The sequence below is a fragment of the Hemiscyllium ocellatum genome, chromosome 16 (genome assembly GCF_020745735.1).
Source record: "Hemiscyllium ocellatum isolate sHemOce1 chromosome 16, sHemOce1.pat.X.cur, whole genome shotgun sequence".
NCBI classification, from domain to species: Eukaryota; Metazoa; Chordata; class Chondrichthyes; order Orectolobiformes; family Hemiscylliidae; genus Hemiscyllium; species Hemiscyllium ocellatum.
The window spans coordinates 4,013,966-4,031,658 of NC_083416.1; the positions used below are offsets into that span (position 1 = coordinate 4,013,966).

A 17,693-nucleotide genomic window follows, 5' to 3' on the forward strand; every position below is an offset into this window, starting at 1 on the left:
AGAATGTGCAAACTTCACACAGTCAGTCACCTGAGGTGGGAATTGAACCCAGGTCCCTGGCGCTGTGAGGCAGCAGTGCTAACCACTGTGCCACCGCATATGCAGGTTAGGTGGATTGGCCATTGGAAATACAGGGTTACAGGGACGAGGTAGGATGCTCCTTGAAGGGTCGGTGTAGATGGGCCAAATGGCCTGTTTCCACACTGTAGGGATTCTGTGAATGTTGGCAGTGCAAATATGATAGAGAAGTCCAGTTTTGAGGGAATAACCTAGTTACAAAAGAGCAATCTATGAACAGGCAGCCTAGTTACCAGAACCAGCTTAATTATGGCAGCCCAGCCAGATGTAAGGGGAACTGTTATGATCCCAGCTGATACAGGAGAAGGCAGAACCCAGAGGGAGACTTGGTTAGATAATTTATCAGGTTTATTTCTGCTATTGAGGACCATTGAGGTCATTTACTGAACGCAAGGCTCCCAATTTACATTTAACAAAAACACCATAATCTTTCATTGCACAAAAGACAAAAAATCCCAAACAATTTTATACTATGTGAGAACTACTTGAGATGATGTTCTTACATGCATCAGACAGAAAGACAACAACATTACAGATACTCAAACATGAATGAAGGGTCACTCCTTCACTGTAAAGCTCCTTAGTCAGCCTCATGGTTCTAATTTGTTTCTGTGGCTTCCTTCTTCCTAATCTTTAAGTAGTTCATAGTAGACACATGGGTGTTCTGTATGGTCAGCTTCCTGTAGTATTCCAGCCAGTCTCTGTACTAACAATTGACCCTTCACTTGAAGATGCCTATGGACAGATACTCACTGTCTTTCTCTGATTCCCTGTCTCATTTAACATCTTCCAATGATGCAACAGACTGATTTTCTCGATATTGTTAAAAATACATTGAATTGTTAAGCCCCTCCCCAACTCTACTCAAAAGTTGGACACCCTCGTTAAATATGCATGTGAAAATAAACTGAACACTCCCCCAGCAGCAAGATGTACAAATCAAAATGCAAAATAAAACCAGCCCTTCCCCCCTGGTTAACACACACCAATGTAATGTTATGGACCAGATCAAACCCCCTCCAAATTTAATCAGGAAATAGCCTAGATCTTATTTAAAGGCAAGTATTAAGTATAAGCTAGGGGAGTTCAAAATTAGAGGGCATAGTTTTAAGGTGAGGGGGTAAGATTTAAAGGGGACTTTTTCACACAGAGGGTGGTGCGTGTTTGGAATAAGCTGCCAGAGGAAGTGGTGGAGGCTGGTACAATTACAACATTTAAAAGGCATCTGGATGGGTATATGAATAGGAAGGGTTTGGAGGGATGTGGGCCAAATGCTAGCAAATGGGACTAGACTAATTTAGGTTATCTGGTCAGCATGGATGAGCTGGACTGAAGGATCTGTTTCCGTGCTGTACATCTCTATGACTCTACTGTGTTCCAGATGTGGTTCAAACTACCAGACTTGAAACAAAATGTGCTTTATTCTTAAGCCACAGTTAAAATACAAACAAAAAATAGCAATTGATATAATTTTAATGCAACTGAAAACTTTAACAAAATAATATATATTTAACTACAACTCAAGTGTTCTAATATAGGAGCAACCCATAGTACACCTTTGGTAAAGGCAAATTCAGCAAAACAGATTTGCCTCACTTGCTAACTCCTCTAGTCCACGAGAAGGAACACAAACAGAATTAATCTAGCAGCAGACAGGGAACTCAAGTTTTTTGCTGTAGCAGTAGCAGAGAGATAGCTGTATCTAGCAGCTTCAACTCCAAGCAGCCCAACTTCAACCACTGCAAGCAAAAGCAAAACCGTGTGTCTAGGTGAGCCTGACTCCACCCCCTTGTGCCTCTTTTGTCTCTTTAAAAAAACCCCCAAAGTTATTTACTCTGCTTTCCATGGAGTGGACACTTCCGTGTTAGGTTTCCAACATACCCCTTTCGAGAGAAACAAGATAAAACACATCCCTCATAAAGACACACATTGTCACAGTAGAAACACAAACAAAAGTTAATGCTGTGCATGATTTCTCCATTCCAGTTCCTAAACTGTAATGAGATATTATAAGCCTTCATTAAAAGATATTTCACAGAATCCCTACAGCATGGTAGCAAGCCATTTGGCCCATAGAGTGTACACTGAAGAGTTTCCCACCCAATCCCTGTAATTCTCATACCTCATCCATATAGCCTAAACATCCCTGAACACTATTGGCAATTTAGAATGGCCAATCCACCCTAATCTGCACGTCTTTGGACTGTGGGAGGAAACCAAAGCAAACTCCATACAGATAGTCGCCCGAGGTTGGAATCGAACCCATCCCTGGCACAGTGAGGCTGTAGTGCTAACCACTGAGGCACTGTGTGCACTTCACCACAGGGGAACATAGTTCACCACACAACTTTACTCAGTCATTAATGCTGTAGCCTCTGACCCTGCTATAAAGTATCATAGAGGCTCAGCACTTAGACACTAAAGTCTTCTCCAAGTCACAGAAATGCCATTGTCAATGCAGCAGGGAGCTCCACAACTGGTAATGACAAATAGCTGCATCCAGAGGGAACCAGTACCTAGAGATGGCATCCATCTATCAGGATTTGGAGGTGCCAGTGTTGCATTGGGGTGTGCAAAGGTAAAAATCACAAAACACCAGATTATAGTCCAATGGGTTTATTTGGAAGCACTAGCTTTCAGAGCACTGCTCCTTCATCAGGTGGTTCGGAGCAGCGCTCCGAAAGCTAGTGCTTCCAGATAAACCTGTTGGACTATAACCTGGTGTTGTGTGGCTTTTATCCATGTATCAGTGCAGAGAGCTTCGGAGAAATCAGATGCCAGTAGCAATGAGAAAGTCACAAATGCCACCTGTAACCTGTTCTGCAGATTTATGAATATTTATTCAGGACAGCAGACCGGGTTTATTCACAGACATTGAGAAGCACTAATTGGGATTTCTTTAATGGACAAAACGTGTTGAGATTAACCTGGATAGAATGAGTGGCAGACATTACTGATTTTTTTTTGTTTTAATCTTGCTATAATTCACTATCAGATCAAACTCACTTTTCTTTCTTCCCTCCCTCGTTATCCAAAAGCTGAAGGGAATGAGAAACTTAAGATAATTAATAGTAGTTTATAAAATCATGAGGAGCATGGATAGGGTAAATAGACAAGGTCTTTTCCCTGGGATGGGGGAGTCCAGAACTAGAGGGCTTAGGTTTAGGGTGTGAGGGGAAAGATATAAAAGGGACCTAAGGGGTATCTTTTTCACACAGAGGGTGGTACGTGTATGGAATGAGCTGCCAGAGGAAGTGCTGGAGGCTGGTACACTTACTACTTTTAAACAGTATCTGGATGGGTATCTGAATAGGAAGGGTTTAGAGGGATATGGGCCAAGTGCTGCCAAATGGGACTAGATTGGGTTGGGATATCTGGTTGGCATGGATAAGTTGGACCGAAGGGTCTGCTTCCATGCTGTACAGCTCTATGACTCTGTAATGGGGGGAGGTGATGACCAAGAGGCATTTTTACTGGACTATTAATCCAGAGACACAGATAACATCCTGGGAATCCAGGCCCGATTCCTGTAGTGGCAGTTGGTGGAATGTGAATTCAACAAAAATCTGGAATTAAGAGTCTAACGATGACCATGAGACTGTGTCATAGAGTCATCCAGCACTGAATCAGACCAATCCATGCTGAACATAATCCCAAACTAAACCAGTCCCACCTGCCTGCTCCTGGCCCATATCATTAGACCATAAGACATAGGAATGGAAGTAAGGCCATTCGGCCCATCGAGTCCACTCCGCCATTTAATCATGGCTGATGGGATTTCAACTCCACTTACCAGCATTCTCCCCATAGCCCTTAATTCCTTGTGACATCAAGAATTTAACAATCTCTGCCTTGAAGACATTTAGCGTCCCGGCCTCCACTGCACTCTGCGGCAATGAATTCCACAGGCCCACCACTCTCTGGCTGAAGAAATGTCTGTGTATTTCTGTTCTGAATTGACCCCCTCTAATTCTAAGGCTTGTCCACGGGTCCTAGTCTCCTCGCCTAATGGAAACAATTTCCTAGCGTCCACCCTTTACAAGCCATGTATTATCTTGTAAGTTTCTATTAGATCTCCCCTTAACCTTCTAAACTCCAATGAATACAATCCCAGGATTCTCAGCTGTTCCTCATGTTAAACCTGCCATTCCAGGGATCATCCGTGTGAATCTCCGCTGGACACGTTCCAGTGCCAGTATGTCCCTCCTGAGGTGTGGGGACCAAAACTGGACACAGTATTCCAAATGGGGCCTAACCAGAGCTTTATAAAGGTTCAATAGCACATCGTTGCTTTCATATTCCAACTCTCTTGAGATAAATGACAACATTGCATTCGCTTTCTTAATCACGGATTCAACCTGCATGTTTACCTTTAGAGAATCCTCAACTAGCACTCCCAGATCCCTTTGTACTTTGGCTTTATGAATTTTCTCACCGTTTAGAAAGTAGTCCATGCTTGTATTCCTTTTTCCAAAGTGCAAGACCTCGCATTTGCTCACGTTGAATTTCATCAGCCCTCCAAAACTTTCCTATTAATGTACTTATCCACGTGTCTTTTAAATGTAATTGTACCCATATCCATCTCATTGTCAGGAGATTCATTCCACATGCAAACCACCATCTGTGTAAAACAATTACCCCTCATGTCTTTTTTTAAAATTTTGCTCCTCTCACCTTAAAAGCATGCCCCTTAGTCTTCAAATCCTCCATCCTAGGGAAAAGACAACTGCCATTAAATCTATCTATACCCCGCATTATTTTATAACCTTCGATAAAGTCACCTCTCAACTTGCTACAATCCAGTGAAAACATTCCCAGCCTTTCTTTCAGAAAACCCCCATCTGGTTCAATAATGTCCTTTAGGGAAGAAAATCTCACCAGATTGAGACATAAGATTGAACATATGGATGACAACAGTGGCTCAGTGGTTAGCACTGCTGCCTCATGGCATCAGGGACATTTCAGCCTTGAGTGACTGTCTGTGTGGAGTTTACACATTCTCTCTGTGTCTGTGTGGGTTTCCTCCGGGTGCTCCAGTTTCCTCCCACAGTCCGAATTGTGTAAGTTAGGGTGGATTGGCCATACTAAATTGCCCCATATTGTATAGACTAGGTGGGTTAGCCATGGGAAATACAGGGAGCAGATAGGGAGGCCTGGGTAGGAAGCTCTTTGGAGGGTTGGTGTGGACTCGATGGGCTGAATGGCCAGTTTCCATTCTGTAGGGATTCTATGATGATATTGAATGGCATAACAGGTGTTTAATCCTATTTCTGATATTCTGAGGCACTGCTTCTATGCTGGAGCACATTCAGTAAAGAGATCACAGTTTCACCTGCTAGGCTTGGTCTGAATGGACCAAATGGCCTAATCTAAAGAAATATGGGCCTACTCTGTCACCAGTAACACAGTAGGCTATGGCAGTTAAGTGAGCCAGATTGAGGGGAGGGGGGAAAGTATGGAGAATCAAGTGAGATTCAGGCAGAAACAATATTGTTGACTGCAGGTAAAGAGTAAAGGTGACTTATAAAATAGGGCTCTGGAGACAAGGCTGAATGATCAATTATCACATTGTACTTTCGACTTTGGGTGACATCAGATCAGCCTTCTGTTATACATCTCAATGTCGATGGAAATAAAAATCAAGGGTGGTACTCGGTGCACAGATGATCGAGTATTTTCCATTTCATGTCATCGGCCAAATGTCGAAACCATGTATACGGAGACAAAAGATTGATATTTATAGAGACATTTACAGGAGCTAAAAATGTAACCTTGCGGCCTGCCGTTAAAATGTAAGGTTAAATTGCTCCTCATAATCCCCATTTGATGGGATTTTCAAGATGGTGAGAATTTAGAAGGCACAGCCTCAAACCAAACTAAAAGATAACAGGCACTGGGGAAAACAAATCAACTTTTCTCAGCTTCTCTTTCTCCCCCGCACATTTGATAACGAGCCAGGAAACGTAGTATTTGTTGCAACGGTAAATGGACCTCTGAGCCAGAATCATTGAATCCCTACAGTGGGGAAGCAGGCCATTCGGCCCATCGAGTGCACACCGACCCTCTGAAGAGCCTCCTGAGGGAGTTTAATGATTCACTTCATCGTATTGCTGGAGCCACGTGTTTATTTTTTAACTCACTGTGGGAGTCAGCCCCTGGAGTGAGAATGGAAATTTGTTTCTTTGGGAGAATTTTACAAGCAGACAGATTAAACTGTGAAGAGCGTTTATTTGCTTTCCATTAGAAGAATCAGGGTTTTCTTTCACTTTGGAGGAAAAACCCATAACTCAGAGAGTGTTTGGTTTCAGTTCTGTAGCGCTGGTTGAGTTTGGATGCATGAAGGAGTTTATCCCAGAGAAAGCAGTTCATTCAGAAAGGTTAGGAAACAGCTGACCGTAGTGTAAGATTTTTAGTTGAAAGTTTCAGAGCAGAGAGCACTGGGTGATTATTTGGATCAAAGTAATATGCAAGGATATGGAGTAAAAGCAGGAGATTGGCACAAGGTGATGGGCTAGAGTGAATGGCCTCCGTCTGTAAACTTCTTCCATTCTTAGTGGGACCGACAGAAAGTGAGGACTGCAGATGCTGGAGACCAGAGTCGAAAAGTGTGGCTGAGAAATAAATAGGGAAGGTAACTGGGAAGGTGTAGGCAGATGCAGGTGGGCATCATCTTCCCAACTACCGGCTCCTCACCCCACCCCCCGCCTCCTATTTATTTCTCAGCCCCATTCCCCTTCACATTCTTGATGAAGGGCTTATGCCTGAAATGTCGACTCTCCTGCTCCTCAGATGCTGCCTGACCTTCTGTGCTTTTCCAGTGCCGTACTTTCCAACCCCTTTCTTAGAGGTGTTTGGGTAAAACCTTGAAGGGGGGTATTGGAAGCACACAATGTCTAAACTCTGTTGACTAAACATTTAAGGAAGAGACTCACTCTCTTTCTCTCACTCCCCACTCTCTCATCACCTTTTTCCTCTCCTCCTCCCTCTTTGCTACCCTTCTCCCCGTTTTACATTTTGCCTCTGATTCGACCCTCCCCCCCCATCCCCCACATATTTTGTCACATAGCACTGGCTTCAGCGTTGGTCATTCATATCTCCTAATCTCCCTATAATCTCTCTACGCACTGTCATTATCAACTCTTTATTGCTACCTTTGCTTCTGGAGCCATGACTCACCTTCTCTCAGCCTAGTATAAAAACCTCCCCATTTCTCCCTTTTTTTAAGCTTCGACAAAGAGTCAGTTAGACTCGAAACGTCAGCTCTTTTCTCTCCTTACAGATGCTGTCAGACCTGCTGAGATTTTCCAGCATTTTCTCTTTTGGTTTCAGATTCCAGCATCCGCAGTAATTTGCTTTTATTAAGAGACTCACTGCCCAGTTCCATAGAAATCATGAGGGTCATGGATAAGGTAAATAGACAAGGTCTTTTTCCCCAGGTGAGGGAGTCCAAAACTAGAGGGCATAGGTTTAAGGTGAGAGGAGAGAGCTTTAAAAGGGACCTAAGGGGCAACTTTTTCACACAAAGGGTGGTGTGTGTATGCAATGAGCTGCCAGAGGAGGTGGTGGAGGCTGGTACAATAACCACATTTAAAAGGCGTCTGGAAGGGTTTAGAGGGATATGGGCCAAGTGCTGGCAAAGGGGACTAGATTAATTTAGGATATCTGGTTGGTATGGACGAGTTGGACCGAAAGGTCTGTTTCCGTGCTGTACAACTCTATGACTTTAAAGTGTCAAAATACTAACTCTGTTTTTCTCTCTACAGATGCTACTAGACCTGCTGAGTTTCTCCTGCATTTTCTGTTTGTATTTCAGATTTCCAGCAGCTGCAGTATTTTGCTTTTATTTCAGTCTGGGATCTGACTTATCCACTAATGGCATCAGCTCAGATCATAACAATATGTTCTTTTAGTTCACCAATTAACGTTTCTAAAATATTTTCATTCAAACCTTGTGAGATTTCACTTTCTGCACAAAGAATAATTTTTAAGTCCCTAAATAATTGCTATTTTGCCACACTTAACTAATTCCATCATATTACCCACTCTTCCCATGCCATCACCATGCCATTCCTCACATTTCCAGAGATGCTTGTGTACAGAACCTGCAATACACATTGCATGGTTTAACGTACAGGACAGAGATGAGAAACCAACTCCCCATCGTCTGTCCATCACACGCTAACCTCACACCTTTAATGCTGAGGTGCCAAACTCATTGTCTCAATTGAGATGTCACTTTTTTTTGTATAAAACCTTAAGTTATCTCGAGAAAGTGACTTAAAAGAAGTTCTGGGATTTACATTTTAATGAACCAAAACCTGCAACCCATTCTAAAAGATAAAAGACTTAAAAGCATCTAGGTTTGTTCAATTTTTCATTTCAGTTGCATGACACTGTAATCTTTTGCTATAAATTCTGTGTATTATTATCCTGCTCCACAATCACCTGATGAAGGAGCAGCGCTCCGAAAGCTAGTGCTTCCAAATGAACCTGTTGGACTATAACCTGGTGTTGTGTGATTTTTAACTTTGTCCACCCCAGTCTAACACCGGCACCTCCACATCATGAGCTACGAGGCACAGGTCAGGCATTTCTACTTCCCCGGATGGGTGCAGCTCCAAAATCACTCAAGAAGCTTGACACCATCCAGGATAAACCACCAGCTAACAACTTGCACATTCTTTCACCACTGACATACAGTGATGGTAATGTCTTCCATGGATGTAGAAACTCACTGAAGCACTTCAATAGGACTTTCCAAACCCACAACCTCTACCACCTAAACGGAGAAGGTACATGGGAACATCACGACCTGCAAGTTCCCTTGTCAGGCCCACACCATCCTGTTGTGGAATTGTATTTCCACTCTTGCACTGTCACGGCGTTAAAGCTCCCTTCCTAACAGCATGGAAGGTGGGCACCTTCTGAAAAACCCAAGGGCTGGTGCTGTTCAAGATGGTAGCTCACAACCACGTCCTCTGGGGCAATTAGGGATGGGCAAAAAACCAACCAGTGATGCCCACATCCTGTGAATGAATAAATAAAGAAAGATCCACCCCCTACCCTTCTAATTTCATCTCCTGGAAGCAACTTATCCCTGGTGTTATGTTCCCATTGTCCCCAATCTGCACTTTCACTCCAACAACAGAGATGAGGCAAAACCGTTTCTTTCAGAGGGTTGTGAATCTTTGGAACTCTGTTCCCGAGAAGGTGGGGGAAGAAGAGGTGTTCAGTATTTTTATAAGGCAGCAGTAGATAGATTCTTGTTAAGCAAGAGGCTGGAAGTTTACCAGCAGCAGGCAAGAACGTAGATTCGAGACTGCTGCCAGATTGACCAGGACCTTACTGAACAGTGAAGCAGGTCTGAGGGGCCCAATGGTGTATTCCAGTTCTTTGTCTATATGGTTGTATGTTTATAATGACAGTATTTAGAGTAAGAGCAGGGTTTACTCCTTTCTGTGGCAGAGATGGCTTTGTATGACGTTAATCTGAGCTAATCTGCTCTCCTGGACTCACCTCAGTTACCTGAGAGGTTGAGAGATTAATTTCCAAGATTGTTTTCCAAACTGGCCTGGGGTTTTAATACCGATTTATCACTTGTCCCAGAAGATCACACAGTTTTCCACCAGAGTACAAATTATATGTTTAAGAATATATTTAATGCTGCATGTTATGGATTAGATTGATTAGATTCCGTACTGGGCATTATATAGAGTCATTATGGTACAGACGGGGGCATTCATCCAACAAGTCTGAATTAAAATCCTCTCATTTCCACTCCCCCACCATACACCAATAACTTGGTAAGTCTATTTCTCTCAAGTGTGTACTCAATTTCCTTTTGACACCATTAATCCTCCTCACATTCCTCACTCTCACAGTTCGTTACCACGACAGTAAAGAAGTTCTTCCTCACCTATCTCATTCCCGTATGCCCTAAATCATAAACCCTTCATCCAACGGCCATGGAGCCATTCAGCACAGAACCAGACCCTTCGGTCCAACCAGTCCATGCTGACCATAACCCCAAGCTAAACCAGTCACACCTGCCTGCTCCTGGCCCATTTCCCTCTAACCCTTTATTTAGTGCCTTTTAAACATTGTAATTTTGCCGACATCTACCACTTCCTCTGAAAGATAATTCCACTCTCGAACCACCCTCAGTGTAAAAAATTGACTCCGCATGTCTTTTAGAAAACTTTCTCCTCTCACCTTAAAAATATTCCCCTAGTCTTGAAATCCCCCACCCTATGGAAAAGACACCTACCATTAAGCCTATCAATACCCCTTATGATTTTATAAACCTCTATAAGGTCGCATTCCAACCTCCTGTGCTGCAGTGAAAAACTCCCAGCCTAAACAGCCTTTCTTTATAAGTCAAACCTTCCAAACCCGGCAACATCCCGGTAAAACTCTTCTGAACTCTCTCCAGCTTAATCATATCCTTTCTATAACAAGGAGACCAGAACCGGACACAGTATTCCAGAACAGGCCTCACTAATGTCCTGTACAACCTCAACATGACATCCCCAACTCCGATACTCCTGAGCAAGGAAGGCACATGCACTAAATGCCTTTGGTCCATGAATGTCATTACAGCATTAGGCCAAAGAGATTAGACAGAAGATAAGAACTCCGAATGTAAGGTGAGAGATATTGTCCTTGATATAATATTAGGAGCAACTTTCCTTTGCCTCCCATCGATATCTGGGTCTCAATGTTGTACAACTCAACAGATCTCCATTCAACTTCGTTCACTCGGGACAGAATGACCTCGCCTCCTCCACACGGAACCTTTTACTCATTCCTGAAACCATCCCAGGGAATCTCCTTTGTACCTTCTCTGGGACCCTCACACAATTTTCTTGATGCGTGGTGAGCAGAACTGTACACAATCCGTGGGGCCTAACCAGAGCCTTATAAAGGCTCATCAGAATTTCCCTGCTTTCTCACTCGATATATCTATGCATAAAACACGATATCTCTGATCAAATTTGAAATGTCCTGCCATTTACAAAACTGTATCGTTATGAATCCCAAGGTCTGTCTAACCTTGCACACTAAATTTGAACTGTGCTATTAAGTATCGCCCTATTTATTCTACCATAAAATATTACCCCACATTTCTCATTATTATCAGCTTCTACTATAACTCTTATTATAAACAATATGCTACTTGCCTGCCCATTCTGCCAATCTATTCATGCCCTGTTGCAGTCAGCTGTTATCATCTGCACTGTTTCCAATTCCTTCATGTTTGGTACGATAGGCAAATTTTGAAAGTTCTATCCTGTATGCCGAGACATTTAGATATATGAAGAAATGTGATTCCAGCACCGACCCCCCGGGAACACCGCTGTTAACCACTCTGCAGTCTGAGAAACAGTATTCACTATGTCTGCTCCGCATTAGCATAACATTGGCAGTGGACCACCCAGAATGTTGCTCAGTGACAGTGTCTGAAATTTGCAGCATTGACTTAGAGTCATAGAGTCATAGAGATGTACAGCACGGAAACAGATCGGTCAGTCCAACTCATCCATGCTGACCTGATGTCCGAAATTAATCTATCCCATTTGTCAGCACCTGGCCCATATCCCTCTAAACCCTTCCTATTCATTTACCCATCCAGATGCCTTTTAAATGATATAATTTGTACCAAACCCCACCATTTCCTCTGGCAGCACATTCCATACATGCAACACCCTTTGTGTGAAAAAGTTGCCCCTTAGGTCCCTTTGAAATCTTTCCTCTCTCACCTTAAACCTATGCCCCCTAGTTTTGGACTCCCCTTCCCTGGGGAAAAGACCTTGATTACTGCCCCTATCCATGCCCCCCACCCCATGATCGGAAAGGTGCCTGCTGGAAACCATATCATGCTCCTCAAATATGCAAATTAATGATATACACTGCGTGTAGCTCCTCCACTACCATATTCAGGTATAAACAGAAGGAACTGTCACTGCTCCTGCTCTGCCCGGCTGTACCAGCGAACACTACAGCAGGCAATGCGAGCCAGGTCAGTCCAGTACAACTACAGCACTAGCCGTGTCCCAACAATGTGGAGAATTTCCCAGGTGTGCCTTGTTGACAAAAGCAGGACAAATCCAATGCAGCCAATTACCACGCTCGGAATCTACTCTCAATCATCCGCAAAGGGATCATTGAGTGTAACAGGAGCGTAAGAACAAAAGGATTAGGAGCAGGAGTATGGCATCTGGATTGGTAGATAAATAGGAAGAGTTTAGAGGGATATGGGCCAAGCGCTGGCAAATGGGACTAGATTGGGTTGGGATATGGTCGGCATGGACAAGTTGGACCGAAGAGCCTATTTCCATGTTGTACATCTCTATGACTCTGTGAGCAGGCCATCCGGCCCATCGAGCCTGCTCCCCCGTTCAATAAGATCATGGCTGACCTTTTCATGGACTCAGCTCCACTTCCCGGCCTGCTCACCGTCACCCTTAATTCCTTTACTGTTCAAAAATCTATCTTTGCCTTAAAGCCATTCAGTGAGGTACCCTCACCTGCTTCACTGGGCGGGGAATTCACAGATTCACAACCCTTTGGATAAAGAGGTTCCTCCTCAACTCAATCCGAAACCTGCCCCCCTTTTATTTTAAGGCTCTGCCCCCTAGTTCTAGTTCCACCCGCCAGTGGAAACAACCTCCCTGCTTCTATCTTATTTATTCCCTTCATCATTTTATATCTTTCTATAAGAGCTCCTTTCACTCTTCTGAATTCCAATGAACATAAACCCAGTCTACTCATCTCTCCTCTTAAGCCAATGCCCTCAACTCCGGAATCAACCTAGTGAACTTCCTCTGCACCCCCTCCAGTGCCAGTACATCCTTTCTCAAGTAAGGAGATCAAAACTGCACACAGTACTCCAGGTGTGGCCTCACCAGCACCTTATACAGCTGCAGCATAACCTCCCTGTTTTTTAAATGCCATCCCTCTAGCAAAGAAGGACAATATTAAGTGACAATTAGACAGCAAGAAGATACTCATCTATTCCCAGATTGTGCTCTTCCAGGGCCACTGAGCTCCATATCTCATTAAAGCAGTCATCTAAGTATGGCCAAACAAGGTGAACTCTGGAGGAGAGAGCTACTGCTGTTGACATCAAGACAGCATTCAACCACATGTGGCATCAAGATGCCATCCAAGATTCACAACCAATGGGAATCAAAGAAAAACACTCTGGTTGGAGTCATACCAAAGGAAGATGGTTGTGGTTGTTGGAGGTCAGCCATCTCAGCCCCCAGGACATCTTTGCAGGAGTTCCTCAGGATAGTTTCGTAGTCCCAACCATCTTCAGCTCTTCATCAATGACCTTCCTCCATCATAAGGTCGGAAGTGAGGATGTTGACGGAAGGTTGCACAATGTTCAGCCCCATTCACAACTCCTCAAGTATTGAAACAGTCCATATTCAAATACCACAAGATTTAGACAATATCCAGGCTTGGGCTAACAATTGGCAAGTAACATTTGTCCCGCACAAATGCCAGGAAATGCCCATCACCAATAAGAGTCAACCTAACCACTTCCTGTTGGCATTGGAATACTCCCCACTTGCCTGGATGGGTGCAATCCCAACAACACTCAAGAAGCTTGACACCATCCAGGACAAAGCAGCTCGCTTGATTGGCACCACATCCACAAACATCCACTCCCTTCACCACCGATGCTCAGCAGCAGCAGTGTGTACCAACCACAAGAAGCACTGCAGAAATTCACCAAAGATCCTCAGACAGCACCTCCCAAATCCATGACCATTTCCATCTAGAAGGACCAGGGCAGTAGATGCATGGGGACACCACCACCTTCAAGTTCCCCTCCAAGCCACTCCCTATCCTAACTCGGAAATATATCACCGTTCCTTCACTGTCGCTGGCTCAGAATCCTGGAATTCCCTTCCTCAGGGCATTGTGCATCTACCCACAGTGGGTGGGACTGCAGCGGTTCAAGAAGGCAGCTCACCCTCACCTTCTCAAGGGGCAACTAGGGACAAACAATAAATGCTGGGCCCAGTCAGCGACACCTACATCCCACAAATGAATAAGCAAAAAGTTGGGTTCTTTACAGAATAATGGAGATTTGGGAGCGAATTACTGCAGTCTAGAATATAATGGAATGGTTCAGATGAATTAGAGCACCAGTGTACTAAACATCTGTGATTTGTCACCACTGCACAGTCCAACGACAAACCTTGCACCAATATTTCATGTCATATACCTTAAAAAAACCTTTCTGAGGCAGAATTGTTGCCACATATCAGGACACAGAAAAATGGCTGCCCATCTGCAATCAGATTTTTCATAAAAAGTCATTGCATAAAGTCTTGTTTCGCTGCGACAAACAGAAATGGCACAACTTTATAAAGAATACTGTGCCATCGAGCAGCAAGAGATGTAAAAGGATTGGTGAACATGGACGGGGGGGAGGGAATGGGGATTAATGCATCTTGTTATAGAATGCTACAATTTTGTTCTGATGTGGAGGAGCCGGTGTTCGACTGGGGGTGGACAAAGCTAAAAAATCCCATGACACCGGGTTATAGTCCAACAGATTTATTTGGAAACACTTGCTTTCAGAGCGCTGCTGTTTTGTCAGGTGAAGGAGCAACGCTCCAAAAACTAGTGCTTCCAAATAACCCTGTTGAACTGTACCCTGGTGTTGTGGGATTTTTAACATTGTAATTTTGTTACAGCAGTGTCACTTCATTTACAAACCTTGTCCAGCATTTCTAATGAAATCTAAAGATATATGAAGGAACCATTTTTTTGTATGTTATTTTTCTATTGCATTGGTTTTTGCACATTGGCCATGAGAAGTATGGAGGTCACCCCAGTGAAACTTTCTGCCTGATGGGAATCTGTGAACAAAGCTGCACAGGCACACTTCCTTACAACTGACTATGGGTGAAGCTGAATCCCTGCATATTGCATATTAAACACGGTTACAACACTGCTGGATTATTCAAACAGCCAATCAGGTATATTCATCCAATCATTGTTTTTATTGCCCTGTAAGTTATGAAACTTTGTTCTTTTCTGCATCCCAACACCTCTAGTGGTACCGTGCAACAGATTCAGCTGTGCGGCAGTGGCCTGGTGGGGTTACCCACAGCGTGACAAAGATAGTGACAGTACAGGCAGCACCAGGAAGATGGTATTGGGACAGACAGCATTGAACAGATGGTAAAAAACCAAAAGAACAGCGTTTGAAGAAGGGTCATTCAACCTGAAATGTTAACTCTGACTTCTCTCCACAGACGCTGCCAGACCTGCTGAGCTTTTCAAATGAACAGTTCGTAATGGTATACATAGTACTGAGAAGGTGGTGATTAAAGAGATGGGATTGTACAGATAGTATTGGGAAGACAGTATTGGGGAGATAGTGTACACACATTACACAGATGGCCATGGTATAGACAGTATTGGGGAGATAGTGTACACAGTGTTGGACAGATGGGCCATGGTATAGACAGTATTGGGGAGATAGTGTACACAGTGTTGGACAGATGGGCCATGGTTTAGACAGTATTGGGGAGATAGTGTACACAGCATTACACAGATGGCCATGGTATAGACAGTATTGGGGAGATAGTGTACACAGTGTTGGACAGATGGTCCATGGTATAGACAGTATTGGGGAGATAGTGTACACAGTGTTAGGCAGATGGGCCATGGTTTAGACAGTATTGGGGAGATAGTGTACAGAGCATTAGACAGATGGTCATGGTATAGATAGTATTGGGAAGATAGTGTACACAGCATTAGCCAGATGGCCATGGGATAGACAGTATTGGGGAGATAGTTACACAGCATTAGACAGATGGTCATGGGATAGACAGTATTGGGGAGATAGTGTACACAGCATGAGACAGATGGCCATGGGATAGACAGTATTGGGGAGATAGTGTACACAGCATTAGGCAGATGGCCATGGTATAGACAGTATTGGGGAGATAGTGTACACAGTATTAGGCAGATGGTCATGGGATAGACAGTATTGGGGAGATAGTGTACACAGTATTAGACAGATGGCCATGGTATAGACAGTATTGGGAAGATAGTGTACACAGCATTAGGCAGATGGTCATGGGATAGACAGTATTGGGGAGATAGTGTACACAGCATTAGGCAGATGGCCATGGGATAGACAGTATTGGGGAGATAGTGTACACAGCATTAGGCAGATGGCCATGGGATAGACAGTATTGGGGAGATAGTGTACACAGCATTAGGCAGATGGCCATGGGATAGACAGTATTGGGGAGATAGTGTACACAGCATTAGACAGATGGCCATGGTATAGACAGCATTGGGGAGATCGTGTACACAGTATTAGACAGATGGCCATGGGATAGACAGTATTGGGGAGATAGTGTACACAGTATTAGGCAGATGGCCATGGGATAGACAGTATTGGGATGGTACTGTTGGACAGATGGGATGGTATACAGAATATTGTGTAGACAGCAATGTTTTAATAAATACAGCATATTTTTTACTCCAATTCTTTTTGTTAATTTCTCAAAAACTCAATTATAAAGCTGATAAGATGAGAATCGTTCTGAAATCCGAATGAATTTGCAGCGCCTTTGTACATAGAGTTTTCAGATGACCACTGGTGCTGCTGATTAAAAATCTGTGATAGGCTCAAAGGGACGTTTCAATACTTCCTTACCTTATCTGATGTGTTTTCTTTTTGTTTCTAATAACATCAGCAACTGACTCAGAGAAAAGATTTTTTTAAAATCCTAATTTCAAAAGAGATAGCAGATTGTGAAGGAACTTGGGCAGAATTTTAGATCGACTGACTATCTTTTAAATAACTCTAAATATAGAATCGGTAAACGATTGGTATTCCGGGAGAAGGAACTGAGAAGGAAGGGGTTTTTAAAAATCAGTTGAAATGGGACTTACCGAGAAGCCTCAGGAGGAGGGAGACGGTGGGGAGTAGCATCGTGCAGGTAGCTGGCTCTCTCACTTCGCTTCCAGTCTCTGGGTCCGCTCTGCGCTCCAGGAATACAGCCTGTATCCAGCCTCCAGCTCTATCCAATACACACACACACAGCCCTGTCACCCAAACCCCCTGTCCACTGGGCAAGGAGCAGAGACAGAGACAGAGAGAGCTGTCCCAGCCTCCCGGGGGCTGTTTGGTTACAGAGCCCTCTGCACTGATGCTCCGGTCTGCCCAGGATTCCCCCAACTTGTCATTTCCAAGCTGCACATTGCAGCGGGACATCCCGCGGCTCTCGGCGTGTGCTTCTCATCTTCTCCTCCGCCTCTCCCCCTGTCCCTCGGTGGTCGGGAGTAATAGCCACAGCGTCCCCCGCTCTTCCCCTCTCTCCCTCTCCCTCCCTCTCCCTCTCTCTCCCTCTCTCTCCCTCTCCCTCTCTCTCCCTCTCCCTCTCTCTCCCTCTCCCTCTCCCTCTCTCTCCCTCTCCCTCTCTCTCCCTCTCCCTCTCTCTCCCTCTCCCTCTCTCTGCCTTTGTGAGTCTGATTCCTGCTGAGTTTTTACAGATTCACGCCCAGACACGTGCCACAGGCAGTAGCGACCCACAGGAACCCAGCACGGACTGTACACACACACTCACACACAC

General features: G+C 44.2%; 1 protein-coding gene across 2 annotated transcripts in view; it reads right to left on the bottom strand.

Moving 5' to 3' along the window:
* The window catches only part of LOC132823128 (GDNF family receptor alpha-4-like), a 34,990-nt gene extending 17,627 nt beyond the window's left edge, over positions 1-17,363 (bottom strand). For both annotated transcript variants that reach the window (XM_060836673.1, XM_060836672.1), the window contains exon 1: positions 17,014-17,363. In XM_060836673.1, coding sequence (XP_060692656.1) covers positions 17,014-17,335 — 322 coding nt within the window. In that variant the 5' untranslated portion in view covers positions 17,336-17,363. The remainder of the gene's footprint in view (positions 1-17,013) is intronic.
* Positions 17,364-17,693: the final 330 nt, after the last annotated feature.